The following is a 14,452-nucleotide window of genomic DNA, read 5'->3' on the forward strand; positions in this document are numbered from 1 at the left end:
GTTTAGGTAAATAAAATAGCTATTTAGGATTTTTTAAATTTTCTTTAAGTGATGGAGTTTCTTTGTTGGATTCCTCATGATCCATCATTCTATGCTCACATCACAATCTTCCCTTTATGTTAGGCAAAACATAGGGTTCTGTATCATTGAAAACTGTTGAATTTTCTTCATCTTTGATGTCTGCTGTTATTCTTAGTGCAGTGGTTCTCAACTTTCCTAATGCCATGACCCTTTAATAGAAGAAGAGTTGGTTCTTATATGCCGCTTTTCCCTACCCAAAGGAGGCTCAAAGTGGCTTACAGTCGCCTTCCCATTCCTCTCCCCACAACAGACACCCTGTGGGGTGGGTGAGGCTGAGAGAGCGCTGATATCACTGCCCGGTCAGAACAGTTTTATCAGTGCTGTGGCGAGCCCAAGGTCACCCAGCTGGCTGCATGTGGGGGAGCACAGAATCGAACCTGGCATGCCAGATTAGAAGTCCGCACTCCTAACCACTACACCAAACTGGCTCCCCAATACAGTTCCTCATGTTGTGGTGACCCCCAACCATAAAATTATGCAAGTATTCTTTCACAGAAATTAAACCAAAACTGACCAATGGTGTGACGATCCATTGTTCATGATTGTATATCAATTGGTTTTTTTCCGGGGTTTCTCAGTTCACTTCTGCCTCTTGTCCCACCATGCCCATCTCGCTCTTTTCCGCTGCTCCAGACAGATGAATGTTCTATCTCGATCTACCCTGGCCAAGCTGCTTGCCCTGCCGCAACCCCTGTGAAAGGGTCGTTCGACCCCCAAAGGGGTCCTGACCCCCAGGTTGAGAACCACTGTCTTAGTGAGTATTGAAAGTTGCTTGGTTTTTAGTAAGAATCCCAGACTGCAAAATAGGTTTGAGTTCTTATTTCCAGATAAATTGAACTCGAAATACCGTATTACGCTTGTGAACCTTTGTGTTGGTTGGTGGTAGAAAGTTCCATCAAGTGCAGCTGATTTATGGTTTTCGAGGCAAGATTCATTCAGAGGTGGTTTGCCATTGTCTGCCTCTGTATAGCGACCCTGAACTTCCTTGGTGGCTGCCTATCCAAATAGGAACCAGTTACCTTGCTTACCTTTCAGATGTGACGAGTTTGGGTTAGTCTGGACTATCTGGGTCAGGACTGAGATATCGAGCTTAGTAAACTAGGTTGCAAATTTAAGAATACAGTAATGAATGTTATTCCTACACTGGGTCTTTATCCCATAGTGTTAGAATGGAAATTATATTACTGCTTTATCTGTTAGTGCCAACACTTGAATGTACATGCCTTAGTAAATTTTGGAAAGTATATTGTGCTTCAAAGTGTTGCATTACAGCTTTCTTGGTAATTGTGCTGGCACATTAAAAGCTTGTCAGGGCATTTGCATCTCTTAATTGGAAAATGTGGATTCTCATTGCCTACTTCAAGTAGAACTGGACATACTGATAATGATTGTATGTTGTAGTTCGAATCTCACTTTTTACTTAAACATCAACAGATTGTATACATAGATCAGAATACAATTACACAGTTGCAGAATCTTAAAATGCCCTTTAATGTCAAAAAAGTTATGTTACAAGGTATATATAAGTTCATAAATGCTTGTGTGTTGTACCTCCATTTTTCTCCATTTTTTATTATAAACTGCCCTGAGCCACAAGAGAGGGTGGTATATGATGACGATGATGTTGATTGAGGAGGAGGAGGAGGAGAGAAGTATACAGCTGATCTGAAACTGATGTGCTGGTCTTTAATGTAGCATTTCTAGTAAAATGTAAAACTGCATGTATATGTTCAGATGGGTAGCTGTGTTGGTCTGAAGCAGCAGACCAGTTTCAGTGGCACCTTTAAGACCAAGGAAGTGTGTTCGTGTTCTCTCTCTCTCTCTGCTAATTATACTTCTGCTTTTTGAAAGTCCTATAATTTTTCATTCTGACTTCAGTGCAGTTTTGTAATATAAGTAAATATTCCTTTGTGGTGAGGGGTGGCAAGAGAGGAAAAGAAGATAATGGTGGGATTTCAACCATTTCCTGCTGCATCTCATCCATTCCATGCTATATTTTGTTCTGGAGGGAGCCCTGATCCTTGACCGTGTCTTTATTGGTATGGGAAGTTGGATAGGGTGCTGTTGAAAGAGAGATGGGAAAGATCTGCTTCTATTAACTTCTATTTGTAGTAGCTTCAGTCTAGTTTATATCTGTTAGTGGGAGTGGTTAAATCCACAGGATCAGAGGCCTCCGCAAGTCTACAGACACAACAGGAGGGATTTCTTATTCGGTGAATCTGTAGTGGAATTAGAATTAAAGGTCAATTTACATTTTTAAGAAATGTTATTCCTAGAGCATGGCCCAATATATAATGAATTATAAAAACAGTATTTTCCTTGACATATCGCCTGTATCTCTCTGTTTGTCCCACCTGTTGTGATTGTCGAAAAACACAGTGTAAGGGCACATCAGAGGTTTTGATAAAGTAGTTACCTTTCTGAAATGAAGAAGTTTCTTAAAATATTAACACATTCATTTTTCCTGACAGCGTTTCGGACATTGTAGCTCCTTTTGTCTTTATCTTAATTGTTTTGTTTTGTTTTTGAGAGAGATACAGGAAGCAGTTGGAGGATTTTCTAGTTCTGTACTTGGATCAGATATATTTATGGAATGCTCATTAGATTTCTTTTTTATTTCTAACAGGCCTGGGCAAAACAAAAAGGAAGACGAGCGCTCGAGATGCTTCTCCAACTCCTAGCACTGATGCAGAGTACCCATCGAATGGTAGCAGTGCTGATCGGATTTATGATCTGAACATCCCAGCCTATGTTAAATTTGCCTACGTGGCAGAGAGGGAGGATGAATTGTCCCTTGTGAAAGGATCTCGAGTCATTGTTATGGAAAAATGCAGTGATGGCTGGTGGAGAGGGAGCTACAATGGGCAGATTGGCTGGTTTCCTTCCAACTACGTAGTAGAAGAAGTTGAAGAAGCGACCGCCGATTCACCGAGTTTTCTCAGTTTAAGGAAAGGAGCCTCCATGAGTAACGGCCAGACCATGAAAGTGCTTCACGTTGTCCAGACACTGTATCCGTTTAGTTCTGTCACAGAAGAAGAACTCAACTTTGAGAAAGGTGAAACCATGGAAGTCGTAGAGAAACCTGAAAATGACCCAGAATGGTGGAAATGTAAAAATTCTCGAGGGCAAATTGGTCTTGTTCCCAAAAACTACGTAGTAATTGTAAGTGATGGCCCTGCCATTAATGCTTCACATCCACCTCAAATAAGCTACACAGGGCCCTCTTCTACAGGACGGTTTGCTGGAAGAGAGTGGTATTATGGGAATGTTACTCGGCATCAGGCTGAATGTGCTCTGAATGAAAGGGGAGCGGAAGGGGACTTCCTTGTCAGAGACAGTGAATCTTCGGTAAGTAAGGCCTCACTTTGAAGTATTAAATGTTGCAAAGTGCTTTCTTTTTGGTTTTGCAGTTCTTCCTATGGAGTTTATGAAACTGCAAATATTTTCCCCTGAAGAAGAGAGTGACTGTCATACTCAGAGTCTTTACAGGATTAGAGCTGTATGTTATGCTAATGTGGATCACCTTCATCTACCATTTCACAATGCACTTGAGTTTAGAGATGAACAGAGCAAATATTACCAAGATAGACTTAATTCACGTGCAATACAGAATTGTAATCTGATGTTTGTGCATAATCCTTGGCCCTCCTTTGTCTGCTTCAATACCCTCTCTCCCTTCCTTTCCTTTTTTGAGACTAAAGTGGTATATACAAACCAACCATAATTTGCTGGTTTGGTTCTAAAGGAAAGCTGTGACTTGCTCAGAGAAAGGATTGCAGCACAGGGTGAGTGTGTACACTGCCACCGTCCTCGTGTGGCACCAAATCATTGTTTGCATCTTAATGGGGGGGGGGGGGGGACAGTGTTGCAAGTTCAGATCAGTTCCATTTTATATCTCTTAGTGGTGGGGATGGATTTGAAAAAGGATTTCCTGTGACTATAAATGCAGTATCCATTATTCATTACCGGAGTAAATATTTTAGAATAGATTCTGTTTGTGTCGAGATATCTGCAGTAATAACAAAGAATGACATTAAAATGTTTAATTTGTGCAATCATAAATTAATACAAAATCCTTGGTATATTTCTGTGCTTCCTTTTCCCCCCCTGATATTGAATTTTTTTTAAGCAGCACTGGATATGTGAAATTGCAGTGTATGTTCAAAATTTGAGCAGGCTGTGCCAGAAATATTGCTGCCCTTGGTTCTGGCTCTTTCATATTTGTATAGTCCCAAAGAAACAGTTACGTCCCTTACTGTGGAGAAGACAAAGGCATGCCTAGTTGGCAGGGATAGCACTGAAGTCCTAAGGTTGCATCGGGCTGCAATACTCTTGAGACATGTTTAAAATGGACCAATGATTGCAGCTGTCATTATATGAGTCTGACTGCTAACTGTTAGGTGGGCCCGCTCTCCTGCTGCTTCCTGTGGGTTTCCCACTAGGGCTCTCTGCAGCTGCCATAATTACCATCAAATGAAATACTAAAATGTTTGTCAAATTTCAATCTTCAAATCCTATGCTTGCTTATACCCAACTTCTAAACACTACTTGTTAACATTATGGCTTATGTGACCTTTCCTCTGTTAAGAGACCCTACCAGCCTCCACATCCTCTGTCATGCAGGCACAGGGTTACAGGTAGGTTAGACATTTATAGTTTGCCACCCATCTTCCCTCTTTCCACATAAAAAGAGAACACTGCTGACCCGTTCAAGCAGCAGTTTTTCCTTCTTCCTCATTGGACAGGGTAATCCAATCCTCTTTAATAGTCACTCAATCAGACACAGTTGATAGCTGATCTTTCTGTTTGTGAAACAACTCGGTTGGATTATTGATCTCTGCCTGCCCCTTCAGTTCTGCTGTCGTTCTTCTCTATCCCAGCAGAAACAAATAACTTTATATAACACTAGCTGCAAAGCCCGTTCCCAGGGGCCTGGCAAAGACACCCGGTGCCTCTGCGAGGCCCTGGGTGTGCTTGGCAAGCCCCGGGAAGCGCTCCCTCTCCCCCAGCCCCCCCCCCCCGCGGCCAGATGACTTCCTGGGGGCCGGGGGGGGTGAGTGCTTTCCAGGCCCTTGAAAAGTGCTCCCTCCTTCCTGGGGGCCTGGAAAGCACTCCCCGCCCAGATTTCCAGGCCTTTGGGAAGCACTCCCCCCCCCCCGGCTGGTCATCTTACCTGGGGCCCTGCAAGTGAAGCGGTGGAGTCACAGATGTGGCTGGCTCTAACAGCCAGGCACGTCTGTGAGGCAAGGGATGAGGGCTTGGTGAGGGCAGAAGCTGTAGGAGCAGGGCCAATCAGGGTGCAGCTGGCTGCACCCTAATTGGCCCTATTCTAACTTGAACAGGGAGGGCGGGAGCTGTAGGGGCAGGGCCAATCAGGGTGCACCCTTATTGGCCATGGAGAGGCCGGACCGTTCATCCCCCAAGGCTGTTTCACAATTATTAAGAGGCACCAAATGGATAAGATTTACAATACACCGTGTATATGTTACTACAAACTTGGGAAGGACATGTGAGTGGTTATACCCAATATGGGCTGAGGCTGAGGAAATAGCAACTGTTAATGTAAGGCAGACCTGGTGAGGTGATGACAGAGACAAGATTCGAATCCCTGTTTCCAGTTTATGCTGCATGATACCAGTTCTCAGTAAAAAAAATCATTCTTAGGAAGCTAGAACAGTACAATGCAGCAGTACCTCCTCCTTATTTAATCCCTGCTAAGTTTCTTAAACTAGTCCAGCTCTGTGGCAAATTGATCTTCCCACTGAATTGTGGAGACAAAAGACTGGCAGGAAACCAGCAGTGGTGACAAGGCTCCAAACTTGCTTTTCAGGCATCTTGTGGGATCTAGAAATGGCTAACCATAGATTCTTCATCACCTCAGCTGACTAGTAATATTGTTCCTTACATGTTCAACCTGACAAACAACCATAGGCCATTTTCAAACTGTCTTTGTATTCTGTTCTAGTAACTGGCTAATGGATTTTTTCCCCTGTCATTTCAGACAGATCCATTGTAGTAACTGCCGGTTAGCAGAGTTTGTTTAACTGGTCATACAAACCCACATGCATAGGGTTGGGAAAGCATGGTTGAGATACTTTTGAGGGGGACTGCTTTCTTCCATTTTCTACCTTTTGTTTCTGCTTCTGAATCGCTGTGGTGTACTGTTTCAGATATCCATAGTATTCCCTCCAATGCTGCCTTGCGATCTTCCACACTTTTTAAAGCATTCTTAGTTGTAAAAGGGCAGGGGAAGCAGCATGGTTTGAATTGACTATTTGTTGTTGTTAGTTGCGAAGTCGTGTCCGACCCATCGCGACCCCATGGACAATGATCCTCCAGGCCTTCCTGTCCTCTACCATTCCCTGGAGTCCATTTAAGTTTGCACCTACTGCTTCAGTGACTCCATCCAGCCACCTCATTCTCTGTCGTCCCCTTCTTCTTTTGCCCTCAATCACTCCCAGCATTAGGCTCTTCTCCAGGGAGTCCTTCCTTCTCATGAGGTGGCCAAAGTATTTGAGTTTCGTCTTCAGGATCTGGCCTTCTAAGGAGCAGTCGGGGCTGATCTTCTCTAGGACTGACCGGTTTGTTCGCCTTGCAGTCCAAGGGACTCGCAAGAGTCTTCTCCAGCACCAGAGTTCAAAAGCCTCAATTCTTTGACGCTCGGCCTTCCTTATGGTCCAACTTTCACAGCCATACTTTGCAACTGGGAATACCATAGCCTTGACTAGACACACTTTTGTTGGCAGGGAGATGTCTCTGCTTTTTAGGATGCTGTCTAGATTTGCTATAGCTTTCCTCCCCAGGAGCAAGCGTCTTTTAATTTCTTTGCTGCAGTCCCCATCTGCAGGAAAATAAAATCTGTCACTCCCTCTATTTCTTCCCCATCTATTTGCCAGGAATTGAGAGGGCTGGATGCCATGATCTTAGTTTTCTTGATGTTGGGTTTCAAGCCAACTTTTGCATTCTCCTCCTTCACCTGCATAAATTGACTGTAGTGCTCGTTAAAGGAAGGACATTTTATTTATACTTTTAATTTATATACCGCCACTCTTGGGTTTACAATGAAACTGTAAAAATACAATATAACCCCTAAAATCTCCATACAAACAAACTGGTGGCATCTGTTTCACCATATGAAAACCCCATTCCTGTATCACGTTACTTGTAACTGGGACAACAACAAGTAACAATCCGCTTAGAATGGCAGTGTGAACATCTTCATAGAGTGGGCCTGTCTCGGCGTAGATACTTGTGGACAACCCATTTTGCAGAACATTTGGGTAAATTGTAATGAATGATGCAGTATTCAAAGTTTCAAAATGCTACATACTGCATGAGCCAGGAATCACATGGTGCTTGGAGACAAAGGCAGTCCCATTCCTCAGAGATGTAGTTGGGCACTGAAGCTGCTTGTTTATGTGTGGCTTAGAATCACTAATATTAAAAGGAATATATCATATCACTAACTTCATACAAAAGTTCATGTGATCATTGTTGATTGGAATTCAGCTTTTGTAATTGACTTCCATAGCGGAGTGGATAAAATTTGAGTGCACCAGATCCACTGTCTTGGGTGTTCTGTAATAGCACAGACCACGAAATGATGGTTTGGAAGTAGTGGCAGTCTGGATCACGCAGAGGCGCCTGAAACTCAACCCGTCTAAACAAAGCTACAGTTATTTCAAACTGTCGTAAACCACCCCAAGCATCTAGGCCAAGAGGAGTGGATAAAAATTGAATGACTAAATAAATATTAATAAATGTCCATCTCTTTTGGATAGAGTTATCCTCCTCCAGAGTATATGCATGTAATTTAGAGTGCTGTGATGAATATTCAGGTTTCGGCTGTGGCATACAGTGCCTTTAACCAACATCAATAAGTTCACCAGTTGTGTTTTTTTACAAACTGGAATCTGGCCATAAGTTATCCTTGCTCGGATTATATTCACACCTCATTATTGCCGAGCCTTCTAGTTGGGGTTGTCTTTCAAAGTGTTATTTAGTGCAAAATGGATCAGAGAGTCGGCATACTGATAGTCACATGAAACAAATCTCAGCTGAAAGAATGGAACTGATTTCTGCCTTGTTTCAAGCAACATGCTGATGCATACCTTTAAGTGGGACTGGGGTGCCTTAAGGGGTATCCTTCTTCCATATGAACCCTCTGGAACATTAGGACCAGCATGTGAGGCCTGGTTGAGCATGCTATGGATGGCCATGAGGGAAAAGGCCTTAGCCTGTGGAATGCCTTCCATATTACTATGTTTCTGGCATCCTCTTTGCCAGATTTAAAGATTTTTCTTTCCTCGAGCTTCTATTTTTATTTGCAAGTGGTTCTCTTCCTGATTGTGACTATTTCTATTAATTGATCATCATTTTGCTTTGCAAAAAAAAACAGATGTTGATGAGCTACATTGCTAAATTATTTCATTACTTGACTTTCTTTATACAACTTATTTCATATCTTTCTGCTGCTGCCTTTTAAAGTTGCTGCTGAGTTTGTTCTTAATTGATTGGTCATGCCTTAAGGTTAAATACTGACTTGGTGGAATACTTTGTCTATCAAATGAAACAAGAGGAGGAGAAGCCATCTTGGTTCAGTTCTAGAGAGCTCATAGATTGCTTGAGGGGAGAAAAATAGGGGGTCAGAACAAGTGTACATGTAAACTGTGGTTATTTAAGGTAGTAAAAATGTTTTCATATATATCTTCCACTTGGGTAGATGGGATAGTCTCAATATTTCCCTTTAAGAATCTGTGTTAGACAATTTATTAGAGTCACCAAGCTTAAATTCTGTTTGAATATTGCAGTAATTAATAAGAAGTGTTTGCTTAATCTAGGGGTAGTCAACCTGTGGTCCTCCAGATGTCCATGGACTACAATTCCCATGAGCCCCTTCCAGCAAATGCTGGCAGGGGCTCATGGGAATTGTAGTCCATGGACATCTGGAGGACCACAGGTTGACTACCCCTGTGACAGCTATCATACCAACGGTTATTCTTTTTTCCCTAGTTTTTTCCCCCTCTTTGGGGAGTATTGACTGCATATTTTTCATGATCGGGAGTATAAACAAGAGGCATTTTTTTTAACATGAACAATATTAGTACTGTGGTCATAAGATTTTATGCACCCCACATTCCGCAGTATAGCAGTTTAAAACAAAAAAAATTATCTGCAGAAAGGTTTTTTTTTTGCTGTGACAATGCTATCATCTAAAACAAAAACAAATGTATCTGCAGAAAGGTTGTTTGTTTGGTTGGTTTTTTTGCTATGACAATGCTATCATCTTAGTATCACTGTGGATGATGTGGGTCAGCATTTCCATGCCTTCATGACCCTGATCCCTAACAAATAACTAGTGTAGACATACCCCTAAGATGCCCACGAACACTGCATGAAACTCCAGGGGTTGAAGCATGGGAAAGATTGCGTGCAAAGCTGATGATAGCAGCTCTGCCCATTGGGAAAAGGGGCAGAAATATCTGCCAAGAGCTGAAACAAACAACAAAAAGGCAGGGGAATAGAAACAAAATATAAAAATACATATTCTTGGAACATATTCAAGGAGGACAGCAGGGAGCAGTTTCAGACTGGACATAGTATATAGGATGAGAGTGGACTTTATGCTTTAATATAAATATTTACATTGAGAAAGAATAGGAAGTGATAATGCCAGTAACATTTTCCAGCAGTTAGGAGGAGCCTTTTCCTTTCCTTTCTCCCCCAACAGCTATTCTTTAAACCCTTATAGTTAATTTTGCCTTTGGCAAAGGATCAAAATTGTCCTTCCATTAGATGCATGTTTCGGTGTGTGATAAAAAGTAGTTTTAACTGTATATGTATTAATAAGCACATTGTTTAATGTCCAGCCAAGAGTACACAATGATTGATCGATAATGTTTTCCTTCTAAATAATTAGTTGCATGGTATATGCTCATATCTCCTGTTCTTAATCACACCTATCTCCTCTGTGAGCTGGCTGTTCTTTGCTATTCTAGAGTATCTATTCTGCCATAACAAGCAACACAGAATTCTATTTCTGTAGACCTCCCTATACGTTTAAAAAAAAAATCTTCTTATGCCATTTTGGCTCTAGTTCATGTTCAGTCATTAAGAAATTGTGGGTCCCCCCCCCAGTGGTGAATGCTTTCCATTGTTCCTATATAGTTTTATTGATATTCCAATTATAGCATTTGTTGCCCAAAAGATTTAAGCTTGAGTATCCATCTTTCTTTAATTAAATAAAAAATTAAAAACTTGATGATTTGTCAGTAGCAGTCCTAGTTATTTCATTTTTAGAGAGCCAAACATCAAAGGATTTTCTGTGGCTGCAAACTTCTTGTCCAGAGCTGTCCTAATTGCCCCAGTCATTCTTCTAGCACATTCTTTAAGTGTGTGGCTCAGATTACATCAAGACAGAAGAGTTATTTGGAGTTATTGTTGATGTCCTTTGTGTTATTCCTAGGTCTTCCAGTTTAAGTGTCCTTGTTTTTAGCAGATGTGGGGAAATGCCAAGATATGTGTAGGCTGAGTGGAAGTTTAGGAAATGTAAGACTTAAGCATGTTGATTAGGCAACCAAGGCCAGAGGATCTAAATCACTGGAATTACCAGATTGCCCTGCCCATGGAATGAGTTATCCAAACTAATTGCTGGTAAACATTGTTACAACCTTTATATAGCATTGTTATGAAATGAAGAACATCTCTTCATTTGTACTGCAGTAAGTCTCAATCACCATAGAAATTACCAGTGAAGAAAGCGCTATTTAATATCGCCCCCTTTTTATTTAGAATGTTTATGTGCCACATCTTCAGAGCCCTGCTCGAGATGGCTTACAATTTGGAAAACAATATTAAAACACAAGCCATTTGATATAAGCGGCTTAAACTATCCGTAAAACAGAAGTATTTCATTAGAAAGCTGCTCAGATAAAACCCACAATTAAAAGCCGGGGTAAAAAAGTATATTTTAACCTGTTGCCTAAAAGACAGTAAAGTAGGCAACAAGTGAACCTCAAGGAGGAGAGCATTCCACAGGTGAGAAGCCACCACAGAAAATGCCGTGGCTGTGGTTGCCACCTGCTTCTCTGAAGGTGAGGAGCACAGAGAACAGGGCTCGACATGCAGATCTTAACTGGCAGGCTGGATAGTATGGGAGTAGGTCAGCCTTTCTCAACTTTATCATTGAGAAACCCCAGAAACATTCTTCAGGTTTTGGAAAAAAAAAACAGAAGTGCCATGATTGTGCAGAATATAGCCGTGTACATGCCCACCTGAGGCCCCTCCTCTTCCACACCCATGGTTGGCCATTTTGAGAGGAATGGGTGGGCCAACATGACAATATATGCTCATATCACCCAATAAATATTTAACATATTTTTAAAATCTATTAAAATTAATTAACAACCCATTTGGGAGATCCTTTCAGGGTTGTCACAAAACCCAGTTGAGAGTAGATAGTCCTTCAGTTACTCTGCCCCCCCCCAGCTGTTTAGAGCCTTTAATGGGCATTTTGAATTGTGCCCATCAACTGATATATAACCAGTGCAGATATTCAGCAGTGCAAGTCGAAGAGCAGAATACAAAGAAGAAGTATTTATACTTTGCTTTTCTCTACCTTAAGGAGTCTCAAAGTAGTTTACAGTCACCTTTCCTTCTTCTCTCCATAATAGGCCCCTTGTGAAGTAGTTGGGTCTGAGAGAGTTCTGAGAGAACTGTGACTGGCCCAAGGTCACCAAGCAGGCTTCGTGTGGAGGAATAGGGAATCAAACCCTGTTCTCCAAACTAGAGTCTGCCATTCTCACCCAGTACACACCATGCTGATATTCTATCCAAAGCATGACATCCAGTTACAGAATTCTGTTTGCAAAGCACTTTTCACTGAGGATTTTTCTTAATTTATAAAATTTATTTACTTCGATTTGTGAGCACTATCTCCCCACAACAATCCTAGGACACATTAGAGGGACTCGTCCAGTGAGCTTCTTGGGCATTTGAACCTGTTTCCCACAGATCCTAGTCCAAACTCTTAACCATTACACCACACTGGCTCTCTAGTGCTAAAATGTCAAAAATAAATTGGGTGTCTGAAAATCTTAATCTCTCACAAAGTTTGTCTCATAGCAAAGTAACATGCTATAAATGCTGTGATGTGGAAGTAATTTGATTCTGCAGATGTTCCTGTTCTTAACTGTTAAACAGGATCCATCCGTAAGACTTTAGCCTATATTTGAAAGGTACTTCTTTGTCAGGACAAAACACCATAGGCCCTCTTGTGGCCACTGCTTAAAAGAACATGGCTGGTATAATACTTCTGTTCCTTCTGCATGACAGCAAGAGCAGCGCACATCTTTGCAGAATTTCTGTGTTTTGTTTTCTATCATAGTGGGATTATATGTCTAGCTGTCTGTGGTGTCCTGGACAAGCTTTTGCTGAATTGTACGTACTGAATTGGTGAGGGTATCCAGAAGTGTTAACTTCATTAATTAGTTGCAGACTTAAAACTGTATGCTTGACTATGACTATCTTTAAATGTCTTCTTCCCTTTCTGTTCACAGCCCAGTGACTTTTCAGTATCTCTAAAGGCATCAGGGAAGAACAAACATTTCAAAGTGCAGTTGGTGGACAGTGTCTATTGCATTGGGCAGCGTCGATTTAATACTATGGATGAGTTGGTGGAACACTACAAAAAAGCGCCCATCTTCACCAGTGAACATGGGGAAAAGTTATATCTTGTCAAAGCACTTCAGTGACGTCGAAGATGGACTAGGCCTGCCGGGCCTCCTCTAACTTACAAGCCTTAGGTCCTACATTCACTTTTATAGAGCAGAGCAATCTACACCGATCTGAAACAGCCCTTTCTAAAGTGTTGGCTTGGTGGTTTATTCTCTTTTCCAACCCCCTTCCTCCCCCCCCCCTTGTTTTTTTCTGTTTGTCTTTTAAAACTTTTGGTTGTTTCATGTTCCCTCAGGTTGAAAATTTCACTTAAGCGGCCATTGCAAGCACTCGTTTTCCTCCTCGGTTTCTCAACTCCCCTCCTCAATATACGTTTACATGGTTAGCTCACATAAATGAGGGGTGTTCTCAGTTCAAAGCAGTGTTAAATCGTTCGGATCGCTCACGCTGGCAGAACTCATCATTAAGAGACTTCGGGCACAGTTTGAATGCACTGAACCTGCAGCTAATTAAGTGAAATATAGTAGACATTAACAGTTGTGGCTGTGAGTTCTGTAGCTATTTTGCTTACCAAGTAGTATATTCCAGAAATTCCTAGTTTCTAGAAGCACTCTCTACATTCTTTTTCTCAACTATTACATGGCCTCCTTGACTCTTTGTGAAGAGTACACTAAATAAAGCATTTTGTAATAGTACTTCTTAAACTACTACGGTAAGATTGTAGTAAAAGAAAACTATCTAGCGTATTTTGACATGTAAATGCAACAGATGTTTCATTGAAAGTTGATTACTTAGAGAATCATTGAATTGTAATGGTTGAATGTTTTGGTAATCTCCAACCAAATGTGCCATCCACATAATGCTTTTCTCTTCTTGCCCTTCTGCTTGTTTGAATTAAACAATTATGTATTTAATTCTTAAAGTAATATGTATCTGTAGCTGATTGACACTAATAAACATAAGTAATTATAGGTAGGTAGGGCTTTCAACACATATGCATTTGTATTATATATATACATATATATATGTATATATATATGCACGCACACACACAAACTATATATATATATATATATATATATATATATATATATATATATATATATATATATATATATATATATATATATATATATATATATATATATATATATATATATATATATATATTTGCATTTCCAGGGGGAAAAAATCAGGGTACAAAAAAAGTGGAGTGATTGGTAGTAAAGACACATAGAATGTCATATGAAGAAAATGCATTTTCCTCTTTCTTTACTTTTAACCTTTATGATTTTTAAATATAGTCTTGATGGCACATTCCTGAAATTTGAGAAGAGGACCTTTGATCCCAAAATCTTGCATACCCAGTTTTTTGGATATTGTAATAAAAAAAAGGTATAATGTGAAGATGGAGTATTGAATTTATCTTTCCCTAAATATAATGAATTTCCCCCATGATTGGAGGATAGAACTTGAATGACTGTTGGAAAGCTCGATATGTTCTGTGGTGTCCCTAATTTTGTTTACTGTAATTTGCAGTTTCAGAAGTTATTCGTAGAATCTACGACATACCCTGTGGCTAGATGCTTTGTTTCACTTTTTTTTTTTTTGTTAAAATACACATCTCTGAGATCTGATGCTGTACTAACTTTGCAGTTTCCCCCCCTGCTTGCATTGGTGTCTATTCTAAAGCCCC

General features: G+C 40.7%; 1 protein-coding gene across 3 annotated transcripts in view; it reads left to right on the plus strand.

Moving 5' to 3' along the window:
- Positions 1 to 14,163, plus strand: part of NCK2 (NCK adaptor protein 2) — an 80,590-nt gene extending 66,427 nt beyond the window's left edge. For all 3 annotated transcript variants that reach the window (XM_077343589.1, XM_077343592.1, XM_077343591.1), the window contains exons 4-5: positions 2,708 to 3,429; positions 12,639 to 14,163. In XM_077343589.1, coding sequence (XP_077199704.1) covers positions 2,708 to 3,429; positions 12,639 to 12,833 — 917 coding nt within the window. In that variant the 3' untranslated portion in view covers positions 12,834 to 14,163. The remainder of the gene's footprint in view (positions 1 to 2,707; positions 3,430 to 12,638) is intronic.
- The last annotated feature ends 289 nt before the right edge of the window (positions 14,164 to 14,452 follow it).

This window comes from Paroedura picta, chromosome 6 (assembly GCF_049243985.1).
Source record: "Paroedura picta isolate Pp20150507F chromosome 6, Ppicta_v3.0, whole genome shotgun sequence".
In the NCBI taxonomy this organism is placed as follows: domain Eukaryota; kingdom Metazoa; phylum Chordata; class Lepidosauria; order Squamata; family Gekkonidae; genus Paroedura; species Paroedura picta.